General features: G+C 38.1%; 2 protein-coding genes across 2 annotated transcripts; one reads left to right on the forward strand and one right to left on the reverse strand.

The window, feature by feature from the left end:
- The first annotated feature begins 3,148 nt into the window (after positions 1–3,148).
- LOC113775274 (proline-rich receptor-like protein kinase PERK1) lies at positions 3,149–8,110 on the forward strand. The gene is given in 9 exon segments (XM_027320081.1): positions 3,149–4,203; positions 5,083–5,099; positions 5,101–5,650; positions 5,999–6,085; positions 6,197–6,267; positions 6,503–6,579; positions 6,950–7,097; positions 7,240–7,404; positions 7,509–8,110. Coding segments are annotated over 9 exon segments (2,049 nt in total). The 5' UTR covers positions 3,149–3,575; the 3' UTR covers positions 7,815–8,110.
- A 1,756-nt stretch (positions 8,111–9,866) lies between these two features.
- Positions 9,867–17,750, reverse strand: LOC113775625 (subtilisin-like protease SBT6.1). The gene is made up of 10 exons (XM_027320577.1): positions 16,953–17,750; positions 16,085–16,213; positions 15,833–15,985; positions 14,852–14,968; positions 13,754–13,938; positions 12,905–13,168; positions 11,754–12,822; positions 10,747–11,235; positions 10,563–10,623; positions 9,867–10,461 (listed from the first exon to the last, which is right to left on the reverse strand). The coding sequence occupies exons 1-10, from the start codon at positions 17,559–17,561 to the stop codon at positions 10,370–10,372; spliced, it is 3,168 nt and encodes a 1,055-aa protein (XP_027176378.1). The 5' UTR covers positions 17,562–17,750; the 3' UTR covers positions 9,867–10,369.
- Between the last annotated feature and the right edge of the window lie 368 nt (positions 17,751–18,118).

Raw genomic sequence — 18,118 nt, forward strand, 5'->3', positions numbered from 1 at the left:
TTCCATTTGGAACAAGAAACCGAACCGTTTGGAATCGGAACCAAAATCATGGTAGAACTTTGGATAAAGGTTCCGGTTCTGATTCTCTAAAAAATAGAACCAGAATCAAAACCGTTAAAAATAATTAATATAAGTAGTGAGATAATTCAAAAAAAATTAGTTGTGTTTAATAGGTTTTAAGAAAGTTTAAATTTTATGGACTTTCTATATATTTTATTAATTCTTTAATTCTTTCTATTCATCTAATATCTATCATAATAATTTGTAAGTATTAAATTATTACTTACAAATTTTTTTTTTGCTTATTTGCTATCAAATGACAAGTTTTGATGGTAGTAGCTCATCTTCAAAATCAAGCAAGTAAAAAAATATTTTTTGCAATATTTCTTCAAATGGAATTTTCAACATTGATGATTGTTCAACTCAAAAAAGTCAACACATGACAACCATTTGATAGTGTGTAATGTATTTTTTAATTTGACAATGTAATGTACTTTTCATAAAATTTATATTATCTATTTATTACTTCTTACTCTGTAGAATAATAATAAAATTAAAATATGATCTTTATTTTGTATTTATTTTTTTAGATTTTATTTGAAATTTTAAATATATTGTTATATTCGTATTAAAATTGGTAAGGATAAGAAATTAAATAAAATTGTATACAACCATACGGAACCGGAAACCATAACCAGAACCATAAGGAACCAAAATCAGAACTATACGATTCTGGTTCTACCTCTTTGAAGAACCAGAACCAGAACCATCTTATATGGTGCGGTTCTGGAACCAGAACCAGAACCATCTTTTATGGTGCGATTCTGGTTCTACCTCTTTGAAGAACCAGAACCAGAATCAGAATCGTGGCCATGCCTACGTACAGTGACACCGTTGACCTTCCATTCCATCAAAACTTAAGTGCTTGATGGTGATCACCGAGCCAAAGGCTCGCTGGTGGCTACTACTCATATTCAATTTAGAAGAATAATAAAGGAATGGAAAATGGCAAGAAGTAACGCGTCAATTGGAAGAAGTTGTTATCTTGGCTTGATGAGTCATTGGCCCCGAGTAACCCATTCAGGTGACCCAACTCAAGCTCATCTTATCCACTCTTAAGTTTATCTTAAACTGAAACAAAACGATGAATGCAGTTGAAACAGCATATTCATTTTTCTGCAGTTTCTTTCATTTCATTGTTAAACAGCAGCTGATTTTTTTGTTCGAATTTGACGACAATCCTAAATGCAGAAACCTGACCAAAACTCATTTTTTCTTTCCATCGGAACTCAAATATATATCTTCTTTTTTTTTTTTTGTCGGAAGGTGTTTGGTATTATTCAAGTGGAGTATTTCGTCAAATGCAAAGTACTCTTCCCTCATGCTTGTATTTAGTCATTGATGTAATTAATGAATTTGAACGGATATGTATTTTATGTGAATCTGTACAGGATTTGGACGACGCTCAAATCGCATTTACGATAACTTAAACAGATTTTAAATTCAACTTAGGCTCCGTTTGATAACACTGAATCTGAATTCTAAATTCTGAATTCTGAATTATGAATACTGAAATAATTAATTTGCTGAATTTTAAGCACTGAAAAGAGATATATGAATGTCTAAATCTTAATGCTGAATCTATTTATACTGTTTGATAAATATTCATAACTTAATGCTTAATAAGCTAAATTGTACAATTTTACCCTTCTATCTTTTAATCCAAAAAGGAAATAGAACCTATGATTTAATTAACTTAAAATTGTTAGGTATGAAAATGACAATGATTGTGAAGAGCAATGCATACAGTGACAATGTTTCTTTGTGTGGGAAAAGGGTACGGTTTCATTGTTTTGAGAATGGGAAAATGAGCTTTTAATACTCCAAAAGCACGTTCAATTACATTTCTCAATCTTGCATGTGCTTGGTTAAAGCGTTTTTTTTTTATCTTGGACGAGAAGCATTTCGAAAATCAGACAACCAATATCTAATATTTTGATATGGTGTCATAAAGCCACGTGTGTGTGGATAAGCTGCATCACATAAATAATATTTATCTGCACAAAAAAAAATATATATCAAAATATAAATGTTTGTGGATGAAAATTACTGCAAAAAAAAATACTATTGTTAAAAAAAAATTTTTAATAGAAAATATTAGGTTGTTTTGTTTAATTAGATAAGGATTTTGAATAGGGAATATTAGGTTGTTAATTAGATAAGGATTTTGAATGTAATTAACAAACAGGGATATATTTGGTAGATAAGATAAAGTAGTTGAAGTAAATCTCTTGATTCTTATCAAATTAAGCATTCAGCTACGATTCTTGTGCTGAAAAAAATACATACAAATTCAGCACCACTTAATAAGTTCAGCAGGTGAATTTTTATTTATCAAACACCCACAACATCTAAATGTCTGAATGAATTCAGTTTCAGCACTTTTTTATGTTATCAAACAGGCACTTAGTGCCCAAAGATTTTGGCTCGAATGCTCCATAAATCCTATTCGGTTTTTTTCTTTTCTTTGCCATCTCAATCATTTTTTCCCGATCGGTCAAAACACCACAAACTATAACTGTTTAAACAAGTTGTCATTTAGAAAATCATTTTTCAGTAAAATATTAAGTACTAATCAAGAGCGTCATAACTAGTCCGCTTTTTCTTTTTCTTTTTTTTTTATAAAAAAAATAATAAGAACAGAAGCAGCTCAAAACACAACATATATATATATATATATATATATATTTTTTTTTTTTAAAAAGGAGAGACCGGAACCGGAGGTATGGAGACAAACAAGACCGGAAAAAGAAAGCAGCCAGTGAGGGTGCGGCAATGACGGAATTTATCCAAACGAGTAAAAGACGGAGAAATGCGCGGGCCAGTCGTGTGGGTCCCGCTTTCCAACTTCTGTCGCTCTTTTGTTTATTCTCCCACACCATGTGATGTGAGACTGAGACGTGGAAACACGCACACAGTCACGCACTCTCTTCCTTTCTCTCACACCCGACCTTACCAGTTACCACCAGACACAAGGCAGAGTGTGTGCGTGTGTGAGAGAGAGAGAGAGAGAAGGAATTACTACCCGTTATTAGCTAGACTAGAAGAACTCTAGTGGGGGGGTGCTGCTGCCACTGCTAATTAGTAGTGGTAGAGTCCGGTCGGCTCTACTAAAAATCTTAGTAAAAAAGAAAAAGATATTATTAATACTGCTACTCTCTCTTTCTCCTCTTCTCTTACAATGAGCTGCCTTTGCCCGGCTGGATAGCTTTGAAAACCAGAAAAAGCACATACTTCTTGAAAGTTTCAACAATTACCAGGTTGCCTTTTCTTCTTAACAAACAAAAACATATGTACATTTAATCTACAACAACCACAACCAAAATCCAGTTACACGCTACGCTTTTCTTCTCTTCAATCACTTCCCTCCCACCCTTCTCTTGTATGGAGTCTACTACTCTCTGATTAATACATTCATCAAAAAACAGCACCAGAACAGGAATTCTCATTTCTTCAGTTTTTTTTTTTTTTTTGGGATATACTTCTGTTTATAGAGAAAGGGAGGAGTAAGTACGATGTCGTCGTCGTCACCAACTCCCGGGGGGGCGCCTGCTCCAACGTCTCCTCCAGCGCCACCGGCCAATGCTACATCACCACCTCCCGCGGCAGCATCTCCACCATCACCATCACCACCAGCTTCTGCTCCGCCTCCCGCTAACCCCTCACCCCCTGCGTCATCTCCCCCGCCTTCATCCTCTTCTCCACCACCGCCTACCACGCCCGCTCCAGCCTCCTCCCCTCCTCCCCCATCTACCCCCGCTACGCCAGCGCCGTCTACATCTCCGCCTCCGCCGTCTTCAACCACCCCATCCCCTCCTTCTGGGTCATCTCCGTCGCCGCCGTCCAGTGGGAACACTCCTCCGTCGACTGGAGGTTCGCCACCGTCGACGGGTAGATCTCCTCCCCCACCAAGGGGAAGTACTTCGCCACCTTCTTCGTCGACCCCAAAAGCACCACCTTCAACCAATAGTAGTGGCGGCGGGATATCAACCGGCGTGGTTGTGGGGATAGCCATTGCCGGAGTTGCAATTCTTGCTATATTGAGTATTCTATGCATATGCTGTAAAAAGAAGAAGAGAAGGCCACATGGGCCTGTGGACTACTATGGTGCTCCGCCGCCACCACCACCACCAGGGCCTAAAGGTGAACTTTTTTCTTTTCTTAAATTTTCAGAATATATTAATTCCATTTTGTGGACTTCTCTCTCTTTGTTAATGGGTAATTGGGTATGGGTTTGGACTTAGGAGGTGAGTTAAGTGATTGACTGTTTCTAACGGAAGGTCTGATTTGGTTTTTGATTCGAAATGTGAGCTAAAGGACGGATCTTGGTTGCCTGTTTAGTTTGTGTTTGAACTATTGAGATAATCAAGATGCTCTCTTTTCCCACAATCTCTAGTTGGGGCTTTGATTCTTGGGCAATGATTAGACTTCGGAAATGCATGATTGGAATCTGTTAATTGTAGATTGGTTTGGAAACTTGGAAGAGATGAGCGATGAGTTTTCTCGGGAGCCAGTACTGGTTATGTTTTCTTGATTGCGTTTGGTAGCGCTGCTTACCACATTGAATTCTTGTTTCCATCTCCTTTTAGTCTCCCTTTCTCTCCAAACTCCCCTTTTTTGTTCTCTTTTAAAACAAACATTGGCTCCAATGAAGAGTTTGAGAAAATTAACCAGCTGATCCCTTTTTTTTTATTTTATTTGCATGAGGCAATAAATGTCAACTTTTGGTGCGCTGCAACAAAAATAAATGAGGAATAATTATGCCACTTCAGTATCAGGGTTCGTGCAGGACGTACTCTCAGAGATTTACTAAGAAAAAAAAACAAGTAGTTAGAAGATGCCATTTATTATGATGGGTTACTTCACTTGGTTGAGCTGTAAAGATTGGATAGCAGTTTCTATTTGTCATTTTTACTTGATTTGTTCTGTCTTTCTGCATCTTTTATTGTGAGTAACTTCAACTTGGGGTCTTAGTTAGTCTTCCACGGTTTGCTAATTTTGGTTATTATTGCCCTTTGGCAGTTGACCCTTATGGCGCTCCAGCGTACCCAATGGCAACATAATGCTCCGCCACCTGCTGATCATGTGGTCACAATCCCACCAAAAGTCCCTCCACCACCTGGGGGGGCATCAAGGCCTCCACATTCTCCTGTACGTGCACCTTCACCACCACCGCCACCACCTCCAGGTTACATTAGCGGCAGCGGAGGATCTGGATCCAATTATTCAGGTTCTGAAAATCCACTCCCACCACCCTCTCCTGGTATGGCTTTTGCGTTCTCAAAGAGCACATTCACATATGAAGAACTGGCAATGGCAACGGATGGTTTCTCAGATGCCAACCTTCTTGGACAAGGTGGTTTTGGATACGTCCACAGGGGAGTCCTGCCAAATGGGAAAGAGGTTGCTGTTAAACAGCTAAAAACAGGAAGCGGACAGGGGGAGCGTGAATTTCAGGCTGAGGTTGAGATCATTAGTCGAGTGCACCATAAACATCTTGTTTCATTAGTTGGATACTGCATTACTGGGGCCCAGAGAATGCTTATTTATGAGTTTGTTCCTAACAACACCCTGGAGTTCCATTTGCATGGTGAGTTCAAGCTGCACTATTCGTGATCAAAATAGTCTGCAGTTATTAGTTGAGAGTCTACGAGAATATGAAGATTCTACACTTTCTTTGTCACCATTTCATTGTATTCTGGGGGAAATGAAGGAGGGAAAATATCATGCTTCTTTGGTATAGTGCATGGTGGTGGTCACATTGTGCACTGGGTTCCCATTTACGTTGATCCTTAAAATTTTAGTGCAGGGCATTCGCACCCATGAGTGCAGTGTAATGCATGCCACAATTTCCCAGTAGAAATTTTGTTTTGTTGAAATCTATCATTTTGATGATTTCACTTAGATAAAGTAATATGATTGAAAAAATATATTTCAGGTAAAGGAAGACCTCCTATAGATTGGCCAACACGAATGAAGATTGCCTTAGGGTCTGCAAAAGGATTGGCGTATTTGCACGAGGATTGTGAGTTCTCCATCTTCATCTTTTCTTACAGAAAGAAAATCCAATTTTTTTTCCTTGATTTGCTTCCAGTATTTTAATTTTGTCCTAAAGTTGGAATTGATTTTGATATAGGTCATCCGAAGATCATTCATCGTGATATCAAGGCAGCTAATATACTTCTTGATCTCAATTTCGAAGCAAAGGCAAGTCTTTCATGATGAGCATGAATTGCTCAGTTAATTTGTTTGTTGAATAGATGTGGTGTTCATGTTAAAACATTGGGCTTTTTCTTCCTACAAGATCTTCTTAGTTTACATACAAACAGAAACTTAAATGAACTTTGCTTGGCTCTGGTTATGATGAATAAGTGGCCTATCACATGAAATCGTGTTGTGTGTGTGGTGTCATGTTCACACCTGAATCTTTTGTTTTTCTCAGGTTGCTGATTTTGGACTGGCGAAGTTTTCTTCTGATGTTAATACTCATGTCTCCACTCGAGTGATGGGAACTTTTGGGTAAGACTGATTTATTTCTTTACCTGTCTGTTTTTTCTCTCTCTTCTGGCTCTCTCTCTCTCTCTCAACGTGTTTGTGTGTGCCTGTGAGTGCATGGGTATGCTGGTGGTGGTGATGATCATGGGTAGTCTTTTTGCTGGTATTTTTGTGGGGGAGGGGGGGAGGTTTGAAGAAATGTATTGGATCCCATCCTAGTTTTCAGCTGTAGCTGTTCCCTTCCAAGTTCTTTGAAAATTTTTTGGTTCATAGGCAATACATTATCTGTATATGATATCCTATATATTTGCCTGCCCAGGAGACCTGAAAAATCTTGGGTATGTTGAAAATGTTTATTTTATACTTCTTGATTCCTTATTGCCATTAAATGTAGGTATCTGGCTCCTGAATATGCTTCCTCCGGGAAACTTAGTGATAAGTCGGATGTATTCTCATTTGGAGTAGTGCTTCTAGAGTTGATTACTGGACGCCGACCCGTTGATTCAAATCAATCTTTTATGGATGATAGTTTGGTGGACTGGGTGAGTATCTAATCGCACTGTGTGGAATGTTTTCTTCTTTAAGTAGCGTCTGTACTTGTCACTGATGTCTGAAAAACTGAAAGTAGACATAGCAGTACATCACGAGCATTAACAGTTAAATGGGAATGTTTTCCAATTGCAGGCAAGGCCCTTACTGACACGAGCTTTAGATGATGAAAACTTTGACCAACTTACTGATGCACGATTACGAAATGATGATTACAACAAAAATGAGATGGCTCGAGTAGCTGCGTGTGCAGCAGCTTGCGTACGGCATTCAGCTAGGCGACGACCTCGAATGAGCCAGGTATGCATCTCTTTCCAGTTTAAGGGATGATTTAATAGCTAGTAGTAAGCTTCATTTGTGGTCGCAGAATTGTAACACAAGCGTAAGTGGAATTATGAACACAGGTAGTCAGGGCCTTAGAGGGGGACGTCTCCTTGTCAGATCTCAATGAAGGAATCAGACCTGGGCATAGCACGGTCTACAGTTCTTACGGAAGCTCGGACTACGACACCGCGCAATACAACGAGGACATGAAGAAATTCAGGAAGATGGCATTACAGAGCAAGGAATATGGAAGCAGCGAGTACAGTGGACCAACCAGCGAATACGGTTTGTATCCCTCTGGCTCAAGTAGTGAGGGCCAAACAACTAGGGAAATGGAAATGGGAAAATTGAAGAAAGACGGTAGAGGATTCAGCGGAGGCTCCTAAAGATGAAGATGAAGATAAACCAAACCATTTTCCTTGTATAAAAGTTCGTTGGCCAATTTTTATGGCAGCATCATTTGTGAGCTGCATCTATCAAAAAGAATGACGAGGTTTTGCTCTAATGAACATACACAAATTTCTTTTCCTTTTTGTTAAAATTTTTTCCTCCCGGCAATTGTTAAAATTTCAGCTAATTAATTGTATTTAGTATGTCGTAGTAGTACATATCTTCAGAGGATTGAGACAATTGTATCCATTCTTTCATTTATGCTTCTTCAAGTGTTTGGTTTTTCTCTTCAGATTTGTTTAGTAAGTAGTGGCTGCAAAGCTGTATTACGAATTTTATACTGGCTGACTGCCTGCCTCTTTTGCTACACTCTTTCTGAATTCTGATATGCTTCAAGAATTGCAAGCTGTCACGTCGCGTGGACCTGCGGATTGCTGGCTTTTGCTGTTCAATTTTGACCTTTGATTGCATGCCCATGGTTTAGATCTGTGGATGGATGGCATTGAAAAGTCAGAATTCAGAATGCCAGGATTGGTCATTCTTTCTTTTATTGCCAGGATTTTGGAAATATATAAGCTGCTCAAACCAATTGACACTCCGCTAATTGCGGTGAGTGGCAAGATTTAATCACTTTTTAAGTCGCAATGACCCATCTGATCAAGTACTTCTTCTGGTTGAATAGTTTCAAAGAGAAACCGAAAAAAGAATAAATAAATAAATAAATAAAATAAAAAAGGGGGCCTCACATCACATGTCACCTAAAAGCAAATGCGGGCGTGGCTTGTTGAACAGTGGAGCCAAATCATCCCCACATGCAATAAATCATTGGATTTATTATTCTGCATTGCATCATTAGTTTCAAAAGGCTGCAACAACTTCGTCAGTCGATTGATCGCACATGGCAGCAATCAAAGTGCCAAACTTCTTGACTTTGAGTGGATAGTCCGGTCCGGTTGCCAAACTCTGAAACCCCACAGTGCACCGAAGATGATGATTATTAAATTCCTTTTTTTTGTGTGTTTTTTTTTTAACATAAATCCTAGTGGCTAGTAGTATTAATTCATGCTAAAATTGGTATTTATCGTCACCACCACCACACACACACACACACACACATATATAGTACTAGATAAGGTTATTAGGTGAAAATAAAACGTCTTTGTATTTATCATTCATTGTTTGTTTGGATTGAGTATTATTTATCCAGTTTTATTTGCTTACATCATCATTACAATTTTCAATACACTTTTTTATCTTTTCAATTACCTTTTTATCTCACATACATCACATCACAAAAAGTGCTACAGTAAAAATATCCCAAATAATCCCAAATAACTTAACATCCAAACAAAATTAATATTATTCACCACTACCATCTGGCGGCGGCTGCGACTGTTACAAGTTTAGACATCTGATTAGTCGTACAATCGACAAGGGAGCGGCTGGCAATCATTTCTGCCCCAAGGATGGATCTTTCAAAAGTACTACTATAGTTGTTTTTATTCACATTATTATTATTATGCATGATGTCTAACTGTCCCTTGGCCTTTAGCATCTTTGTATTCCAGTTCTTGAGCACGCCTCCATCAGCTTTACTTGTTCTATGTCCGACCCCGACGAGTTCATGCTCGTTATAGAACTAGTATAAAGCCCAAATGCTGGAAACACAGAAGAAGATTTGGGCGGAAGATTCTGAATCCGAATATGTAAAGGAATATGAGAAGCTTTCTAGTGTACATGCAATTCGCTAGAGTGTTGGATTGGATTAATTTCAATCTTTCCCTCAAACACAATACTTTGGCTACGACTGACGTTTTCTCGTCTCATCCCAAACACAATACTTGGCTGCTACTACGGTCTTCTTTCTGGCAAAACCAAATACCTTATCTGGGAAGGTTTTGCGTTGCCAGAACTGAGGTTAATGGAAGTCCTCTGCTGAGGTAGCCGAACACACACACACACACACACACACACGAGGATTTCTTAGCACACTGAAAAGGGATTTCACTTTCATTGAAGCATAAGAAAAGCCAAAAAAAAAAAAAAGAGGAGGGGGAATGTGCAGACTTGAGATGTTATTTCATAGTAACAAGGTACAAGCACCAACTACTTTCCACCGTAAAAGAATTACTACAAGCACAGGACGAAAAACAACTCTCCAAGGAACAGGGCACTTCTGAAAAATCTTTATCCAGACACGTTATGCTACTGTACTTCTTCTGAAGGTCTCCATACACCACAATTCTTGTAAATCTACAAAACGCTGTATACCTCAGCCTTCCATAACAAGAATAACCGAACCTGATTTTGCGAAAGACATGTTGGTCCAGAAAAGCTAAGAGCTATTAGGCTGAGAATTCCTGCCGCAATGAGGAAATTTTTTTGGGAAAGAGTTTACCTCTAAAATTACACTATGCTACCTCGAAGATTAACACAAAATTCACTTCCTTGATGATGCCTCTACCAAAATTCTAGCACTTCATGCCGAAACTACAGAAACAAAACCTATACGGATGTATTAAACAACATGGTACAATTCAAAAATTCTTTGTTATGGATTTGCAGATCGACTAGAACCAGATCCTTTCCTCCTCCTCCGACGCTTCTGCCGGATTCTCCAAAAACTTACGAGTAGTAGAAGGCCTAAAATATGGAAAACAAATCAGTTGAAGTACTAATTTGAAAACATGCAATCAATTAGTGGTCTTACCGGAAATAATGATTGAAAGATGTCTTTTACTTACCAAAAATGGCTACAATTGCAGGTAGAAGCCAGTGACTGGCAACTACTACGGGCATATCCATCTGCATTCTCAGAAGTTTTATCAGAAACAGGGAGTCAGATTCGTCTAGACATGTCTATTGGAAATAACTAAATTGAAGTAAGAAAACATTTTGAACTGCAGGGAATGAGTTTCTGGTGCTTACATCCTCCCTGTTGAATAAACCGAAATATCTATTGTCATCATTTTTCTTCTCACTTGAATCAAAGGCCCTTGTGTTGGAAGCATCTCTGGTTGAATTCAAGCCTGTACCTAGATCAATAACAGCGTAGCCCGGTAGTCTGCGGTTTCTTCCTCTGACTTGTAAACTATAGCCTTTGGTCCCCCAAACTTCGAACCTTGAATCACTCCCACAGATCAGTTCCTTTCCAACAACTGATGAATAAGTTGAGAAATTAACATCAGTTCTACGAGATGGTAGTTGGTTGTTGTCCAAATGCAAGGGCATATGTTGTCTATTCGATTCTGAGAAAAGTACAGGATCTTTGATATTCCCGCTAGTAAAATTTAATAATCTCTTCAAAAGCCAAAAACAATTTGTGACCATATGGCTGCTGTCCAAGCAGTTGGAGTCCCCATATACTGCAATTCGGCCCCCACCAACCTCCAAAAGACCAAGAATGGGAGAATCTGCCTGCAATAACCACAAACTATAACTAAGTGCATAGCACAAATGCCTGAAGTGAAACAAATTGGCTTGCATATCACGTCTCAAAATGGTCAAACTCCACACATTCACTTTACTGCTCAATCATTCCGTTCCTACTTCTAAAATCAAAGCCAAGCATTTAGCAATGGAGTTGGAATGTGTGGTGCTGGGGGCACAATAGGCTAATGAAACTCCCCTTCTCCAGATAAAAAGGGTATATCTTCACTTACCAGGCCAACATATAAACCAACACATACAAAATTGAGATCCAAGTTCTAGCTTAATCCGAGTAGCATAAATATCACGTGAAGGAAAATAAGAGACTTCTGGGTCAAGCTGAAAAGTAACTGACCAAAATACAAGTTTTCAGTAACATACTTAGTTTAAGGCCCTCAATTATATCTAAATATATTTCTTTTCCTTCTATTCACAAGCAAGGGTGGCATGAAGGAAGAGGTGGGGAAGGGGATCCAGTAAGTGAAGAAGCAGGCTAAGAATCATACCTTCATCATGCCAGATAGTAAGACATTTTGAGTGGCACCACTCTCTGAACTATCCACAAAAGGGAAACTGTGTAAGTATCCACCTCCAGGAAACTTCACAATATTAGTTCCAGATGCATATCGACTTTCCTCTCCATTCATGACAAAGTCACCATTAAGAATCCTGTCTCCAAAAGCAATCCCAAATGGGGACAAAAGATCATTTAAAGCAGGCAGATTAGCACCTCCAGTGACTGGGGTCCACCAGCTCCGAGTGTTATCATCAAAAAATCTCATTTTCACCATGGTATCTACGTTATACCAATCAGCAAATACAACAAGACCTAGACCTGTATTAATCACATCCTCCCTCAGTTTTTTTATCTCTTCAGTGAAAAACTCATCTTCAAGGTCCACCAACATTAGTGTCCCATAATGCTGGGCATCAAAGCAGGTAAAAGGGGAGCCAAGGGTTTCAACAAAATACCCCGCATCCCTTAGCATGTTAAACATAACATGAAAATTTGTGTGAAGGTGATCTCCATGCCAGTCAAGGATATCATTCCTAACATCTAAAGAGTCCTTTGGAATATAACCAGGTGGATATTTTATACTGTGAAATTGGTCCCATAGTATTCGTGCAGATCTTGGAGGAGTTGGCGCCACTTTCAGTTTTAGGTGTAGGACACAGATGCTAGTTTGAGGCTTATTTTGTCCATTGGCAGGCGGACTGTAGATTTTAACAGTTACATTACCCTCTATCTCCCCGGAAAACTGAGCCCCTTCTTCCTTGATTTGCATGTGAAGTGCCAGGTAACCGGTCCATGGCCAAATAATTTCTGAATATGTAAAATGAATGCTGAGAAGATTTCCTTCTTCATCTGAAGGATGCCATGTTGGAGGACTTTCAACATAACCAATTACTCCCATCCCATTCAGAATGGTAGCATTAAAGATAACTGGCATAGCACCTGCATAGAGCGGTTGGCGGCAAAAAGGCCAAGAGTAAGGGCAATCTGTGTAATCAAGAACACTTGGGAAGATGCTTGCTCGAGGTTTATAGCTCTTCAAGATTTCATATGATTCTAATCTGAGAGTTAAGAACAAGGTTAAGAATGATTATTATTGAAAACAGGTGCATATTAGACATAAAGCACAGCAACAGAACTTACAGGCTCACTCTTCCAGCACCCTGCTCATACATATTGGGATCAGAAAGTTTTACAGCACCTTCAACCAAAGCTTGCTTCATACTTGCTGGGTTTAATATATCCTTACGCTTGTTTTCAGGAATGACACTAACAAGGAGGCATACTATACCAGCAACCACAGGACTTGCAACACTAGTTCCTGATAAGCTTTTACAACCTGTGCTAATTTTGGACCCCAAGATCTCACGACCATATGCAACAATATCTGGCTTTATGCGACCATAACTGTTAACGCAAAGTTGTTAGCATTATGCTTCTAATGAATCCATCTGTATGCTGAAGCATATTGTTATTATTGCTACAAAGCTACTTCCCCTTCCATTTAGTTCCCTTCCTCTTCCAAGTTCCCAACCAACACCCTTGGATATGAATACAAATTTGTTAAGGGCCCAGGGACAAATCCCATTATATTTTCTCAAAAAATTTGCAGACTTATGCCATACAAATAACGTATACATCAGAGAAAAAGAATCATATCATATCTTTCTATTAATAATTCTCACTTAAATTATCATGTTCAACATGCTTCTAACAACTGCAATAGATTCATAAGGGAGTTCCTTGACTTTGTTTTTTCCACTTGTGTTGCATGAGGGTCATTATCGATGCACGCAAATTCCTTAAAAAAAAAATACTGAGGGAAGTTACCGGACAATACGAGGATAAAGAGATATCTCTTTCAGGAAAGGAACTAAATTAAAAACATAGACCCCAGATAGTAACAAATAAATCCTTCGATGGAACCAAAGCAGCTGGATTTTACATGTGCAGAATTATACAAGCAAGAGGATTAAGACTCAGATAAACTACCCATGAGGAAGCTCCCAAGTGCTCATGCCACGTGATGAAAAAGAGGCAATATGATCACTGTAATCAATGCCACCAACTCCAATAACATCACTTTGATCTGCAGGATTGTTGAGTGTTCCATAAAGTGGTCCATCATTCCCAATTGCAGAAACCATGATTATATTATTGGCTGTAAGTTCCCAAACCTACCCAATAAGAATATTGTTAAATGTATGATAACGAAAAGTGTCTGATGTAATTAATGTTCATATTTCAATGCATCATCCATGGAATAATACTACACAACCTCGAGTTGAAAGTTTGATTTCCTATTGGGCCCTTATGCATGTTTGGTTTCCTTTCTGGTGTTTTACTTAATGCTAAACCAAACATCACAGAGATTATTACCTCTGGATAATTTGTGTACAAAAAGTAGTTGGACACAGGCTTCGTACCTTGACTGTTTATACTTGAATTAAGCAAGATAGTAAATACTGTGTCAAGTCAAATTAAGGCACTTAATTGGAACTGCAAGGCTAATTATAGAGCAAGATGAGCCCTACAATGTTTTTTATTTTGTTAACCTCAAGTCAATCTTCTAATAATTGTTCTCCCAAAGCATATCTAGATCAAGTTTCTATTTTTACCTCTCAGTGTACAGGTATTGTAAGAATTTAATAAGCGAAATAAAATCATGGCATTCCTTAAAACGTTCTGCAACTTGGAAAGTTACAGCACTGGAGGATTCTCTTTTGTATGCCTTCGGATACAAAAGAGAATTTTGCCACATTGCAGAAAACCTACTCGAAAGGGAGCCAATCAAATAAAATCAAGCAAACATGAAAATTCATAAAAACACAGAGACAATTGATTATAAAGATACACATTAATATTCCTACTACAGGAATATTTACCTCTTTAAGAATAAGTGAGTGCAAACGTGCTTGCATACAATGTAAGCGTTCTGTTGTAGAAGAGTAAGCTATATGTACATATGAAAGAACAAGAAATAACTTAGCACCAAGCACAGGTAACTTTGAATGCAAGGTAACATGATGCCTTCTAACTTGATGCATCATGCAAAGTTGTTAAATAGAATCTGAAGGCCAATGGGGTCACCTTCTCAACAAATGGGAGATCCAGGTAATCTGGTCCACCAATGCTCAAATTCAGCACATCCATATTGGTTGCAATGGCATAATTGAATGCATCAAGGAACCATGATGTGTAAGATACCTGCAGTGAGCTGAATACAAAATTCTCATAACCTTGCCAAAACTGCAGAGCTAGAACAGAAACAGAAAAGCAGAGCCAGACACAATCTTTGCACGAAAGATATAAGGACCTCTTTTGTGTGCTTTTTCAGGTACCTTTTTTAGTTAAATTATTTTGTGGTCACGTAAAAATATATTCCATACAAAGTCAATCATGGTTAGCCAAAATCAAGGGAATATCACATATTCAGAAGGAAGCATTTTGACAGATATGTGTAAACTTCAACTATGACTGAAAATCAAGCATCAAGGAAAACTTTGAGCACCCTCCTGTTCATGTGGGTATCTTCACAAATTACTCATCATTTCTCCAATATCCAAGGAGCATAGATTATCTTGATATAAGCACTCAGTTATTCTTAGTATTCAATTTATATGTACACTGTTCTTCTAATCTACTCTTGAAGATGAAAGAAGAGTGGAGAATTTACTTAAACTATTAAACATGATCAAATGTTTCAATGTTGCTACCCTAAATCTTTTCTTCGCTTATTGTGGCACCTTTGATATGGAAAATTACAGAAACATAAAATAAAGTAAGAATAGCCAAAGCTACAACTTATTATGATCACTTGTTGCTATTAACAAGAGTTGTAATCATTTGTGGAATAACCACAGCTACCAAAATCTAATAGAATCAATAAGAGGAGCTAAGACTCATGTTGAATGGAAAGGATTGAACATGTCATAGGTAGTAACAAAATGATTGCCTAAAAAGTAAAATAGACAAGGGATACCTATACAAACAACACCATGAAGAAACTACAGAAAAGATAATCAATTTTCACTGCTAAAATCAAGGAAAGAGGAACACTAAATGCATTACCTGTGCATCAGTAAACACACGAAAAGCATAGATCTCCGTATCTGGAGCAAAACCAAGGCATTCTGAATCTTCGCCAGCGATGACTCCAGCTACAAATGTTCCGTGTCCAAGATTGTCATTTAGTGTGTCCTCATTCGTCCAATTTGTACGCTCCTGAGGACACATGGATTCAACAGATCAATAATTTAGAAATAATAAGAAACAGGTGAATGTAACGCCCACTCTGCAATTTTTTTCTCACGTACGAAATACCTTGATATTGCGAAAGTGAGGGTGATTTGCTCGAATACCAGTATCAAATATTGCCATTTTGACTTTTGAACCCGTATACCCCTTTGACCACAATGCATCAGCTCCAAAAAAGGATGTAACTTGGGACTTCTGCAAAACACCAATAAGGTTAGTAATGTTGATAGCAATCCAGAAGTTAATCCCAGATCTCTCTTTCTTCTTGAGTTTTTGGAAATACTCTATTTTCTTCTTTTCAGAGAGAGGCTGCATAGTTGTTACTTATCCTTAAATATTGTGGAATACTGAACTCTATCTCCAGTTGTCACAGTTTCGACTGATTAATTGCGAGATCTAAATTGACAATTTCATCCTAAAGCATCAGCGATCAACCTGATGAATCACATGGACAAGGGAATTACTTATTCCAGTTTTCCGTCTTTACTAAATTTTGAGAAATTCCCACCGGTTAAAGTTTCAACGCATTTGTTAGGAGCTGTATTCAGTCCACATTGGTGTCTGAAAGTGCCACCACTAATTTCTGTGAACCACAACATGGATTACCCAAACTCTCATTTCTTGAACAATAAGCAGATTGAAAATGCTATTTGATTAACCAATTACACAGTTCCTTTTAGTAATTCACTTTCTAGCATATCAATCATTTCAACTACCTTGGGTATATAAAAAATATATATATATATATGCTCATTTTTTACATTTTCAGCTGAAAAGTAAATCCTAATCTACAACTTTACATAACCAAAGAACATCAACGTAAAAGCTTCAAACACAAATGCCAATCAAAACGTTGCAATTCCACACAACCAAAAGAGTAAGTAAATTACTGCACAACAATACTCCCAAAAAAAAGGTAAACCCAAAACCTCACCTGCACCATGAGATTCCTTCTCCAGCTAATTCTCATATTACTGGTATTTGCCACGGCATAATAATTCTCTTCCGGCTCACTAAATGACATTGCAGTGAACAGCTTGCCGGGCCGCTTCTTTTCATCAAGAAAACCCCCAACATTACCCTCGTTCTCTTCCTTATCCTCCTCAAGAATAACTCTTTGATAGCTCAAATCCAAAGAAACATCTTTTACAAGCTCCAATTCCAAAAATTTCCCAATCAAAACATCCCTTTTCGAATCTTCAATCTCCACCAACCCAAAATCCGTAGGAAATTTGGCTGCTGGATTTTTCCTTTCAATCCATTCCCAACCCTTAAATTGCAACTTTTCTATGAGGTAGTTCTTGTGATCTTCTGCTTTCTTGTAATTATTGAAGCGGATAATATGGTTTCTGCGAGTAAAGTGTTGATCTTGCTGATGGGCTTTCTTTGATTCAGAGGCTGATGTGGATGATGATGAAATTGGGCTATGGGTTTGATTTTGGGGTGTAGGCTGAGGATTGAAAAAGGGGTTCAGAAAAAACGAGGTAAACAACAAAAGGATGGATAGAGAGAAAATGGAAGATTTAGAAGTGAAGAGCATCATGGTAAAGAAAGCTCCCTCATCAAGAACACAGGGCGAGGGGAGGAGGGAAAGTGAAGCGGGATGAGTTTCCCCAATTCTTTTACAGGGTTGCTGGAGTCTTGACTTTCTTGTTTGTATCAGTTGTCCGGGCCTCCAGGGATTTTGTATCAATTTGCAATGGAAAAGTCTGCTTCAAGTTTTGACCTTTTCCCTTTGATTTCCCTCTTTCTTGTGTTTCTCATTCCTATTCTTTAATTTTCTGTTTCTTCTTAGCACAACAAAAAGTGGATAGACTTGGGGGATTGTAATAATTGCAAAAACTTCATTTTTATTTCATAAAATTACAGTGACCTCCCAAGGTCTGCATTTTTAGAGCACATTAACTCCCTGTATATAAGATGGGACAGCTACTAAGCCCCACTAATGACGCTAATACCGACTACACTATAATAATAGCTGAAAGACGCGAACATAAAATTTGACTTATTTGATTCAACAGTTTTTAGTTTACTATTTGTACGATTAAAAGTTAAGTCAAATCTTTAAACTATTGGGAGAAATTAAAAAGAAAAGAAAGG

This window comes from Coffea eugenioides, chromosome 6 (assembly GCF_003713205.1).
Source record: "Coffea eugenioides isolate CCC68of chromosome 6, Ceug_1.0, whole genome shotgun sequence".
Taxonomy (NCBI): domain Eukaryota; kingdom Viridiplantae; phylum Streptophyta; class Magnoliopsida; order Gentianales; family Rubiaceae; genus Coffea; species Coffea eugenioides.

What these genes read in the sequence shown, in the direction of transcription:
- LOC113775625 (XM_027320577.1), bottom strand. Translation starts at nt 17,561, where the DNA reads ATGATGCTCTTCACTTCTAAATCTTCCATTTTCTCTCTATCCATCCTT. An exon ending in ATCTCCCATTTGTTGAGAAG is followed by an intron (nt 13,939 to 14,851) that starts GTGACCCCATTG and finishes CTTATTGGGTAG; the next exon opens with GTTTGGGAACTTACAGCCAA. An exon ending in TGCAATTGTAGCCATTTTTG is followed by an intron (nt 10,462 to 10,562) that starts GTAAGTAAAAGA and finishes TCCATATTTTAG; the next exon opens with GCCTTCTACTACTCGTAAGT.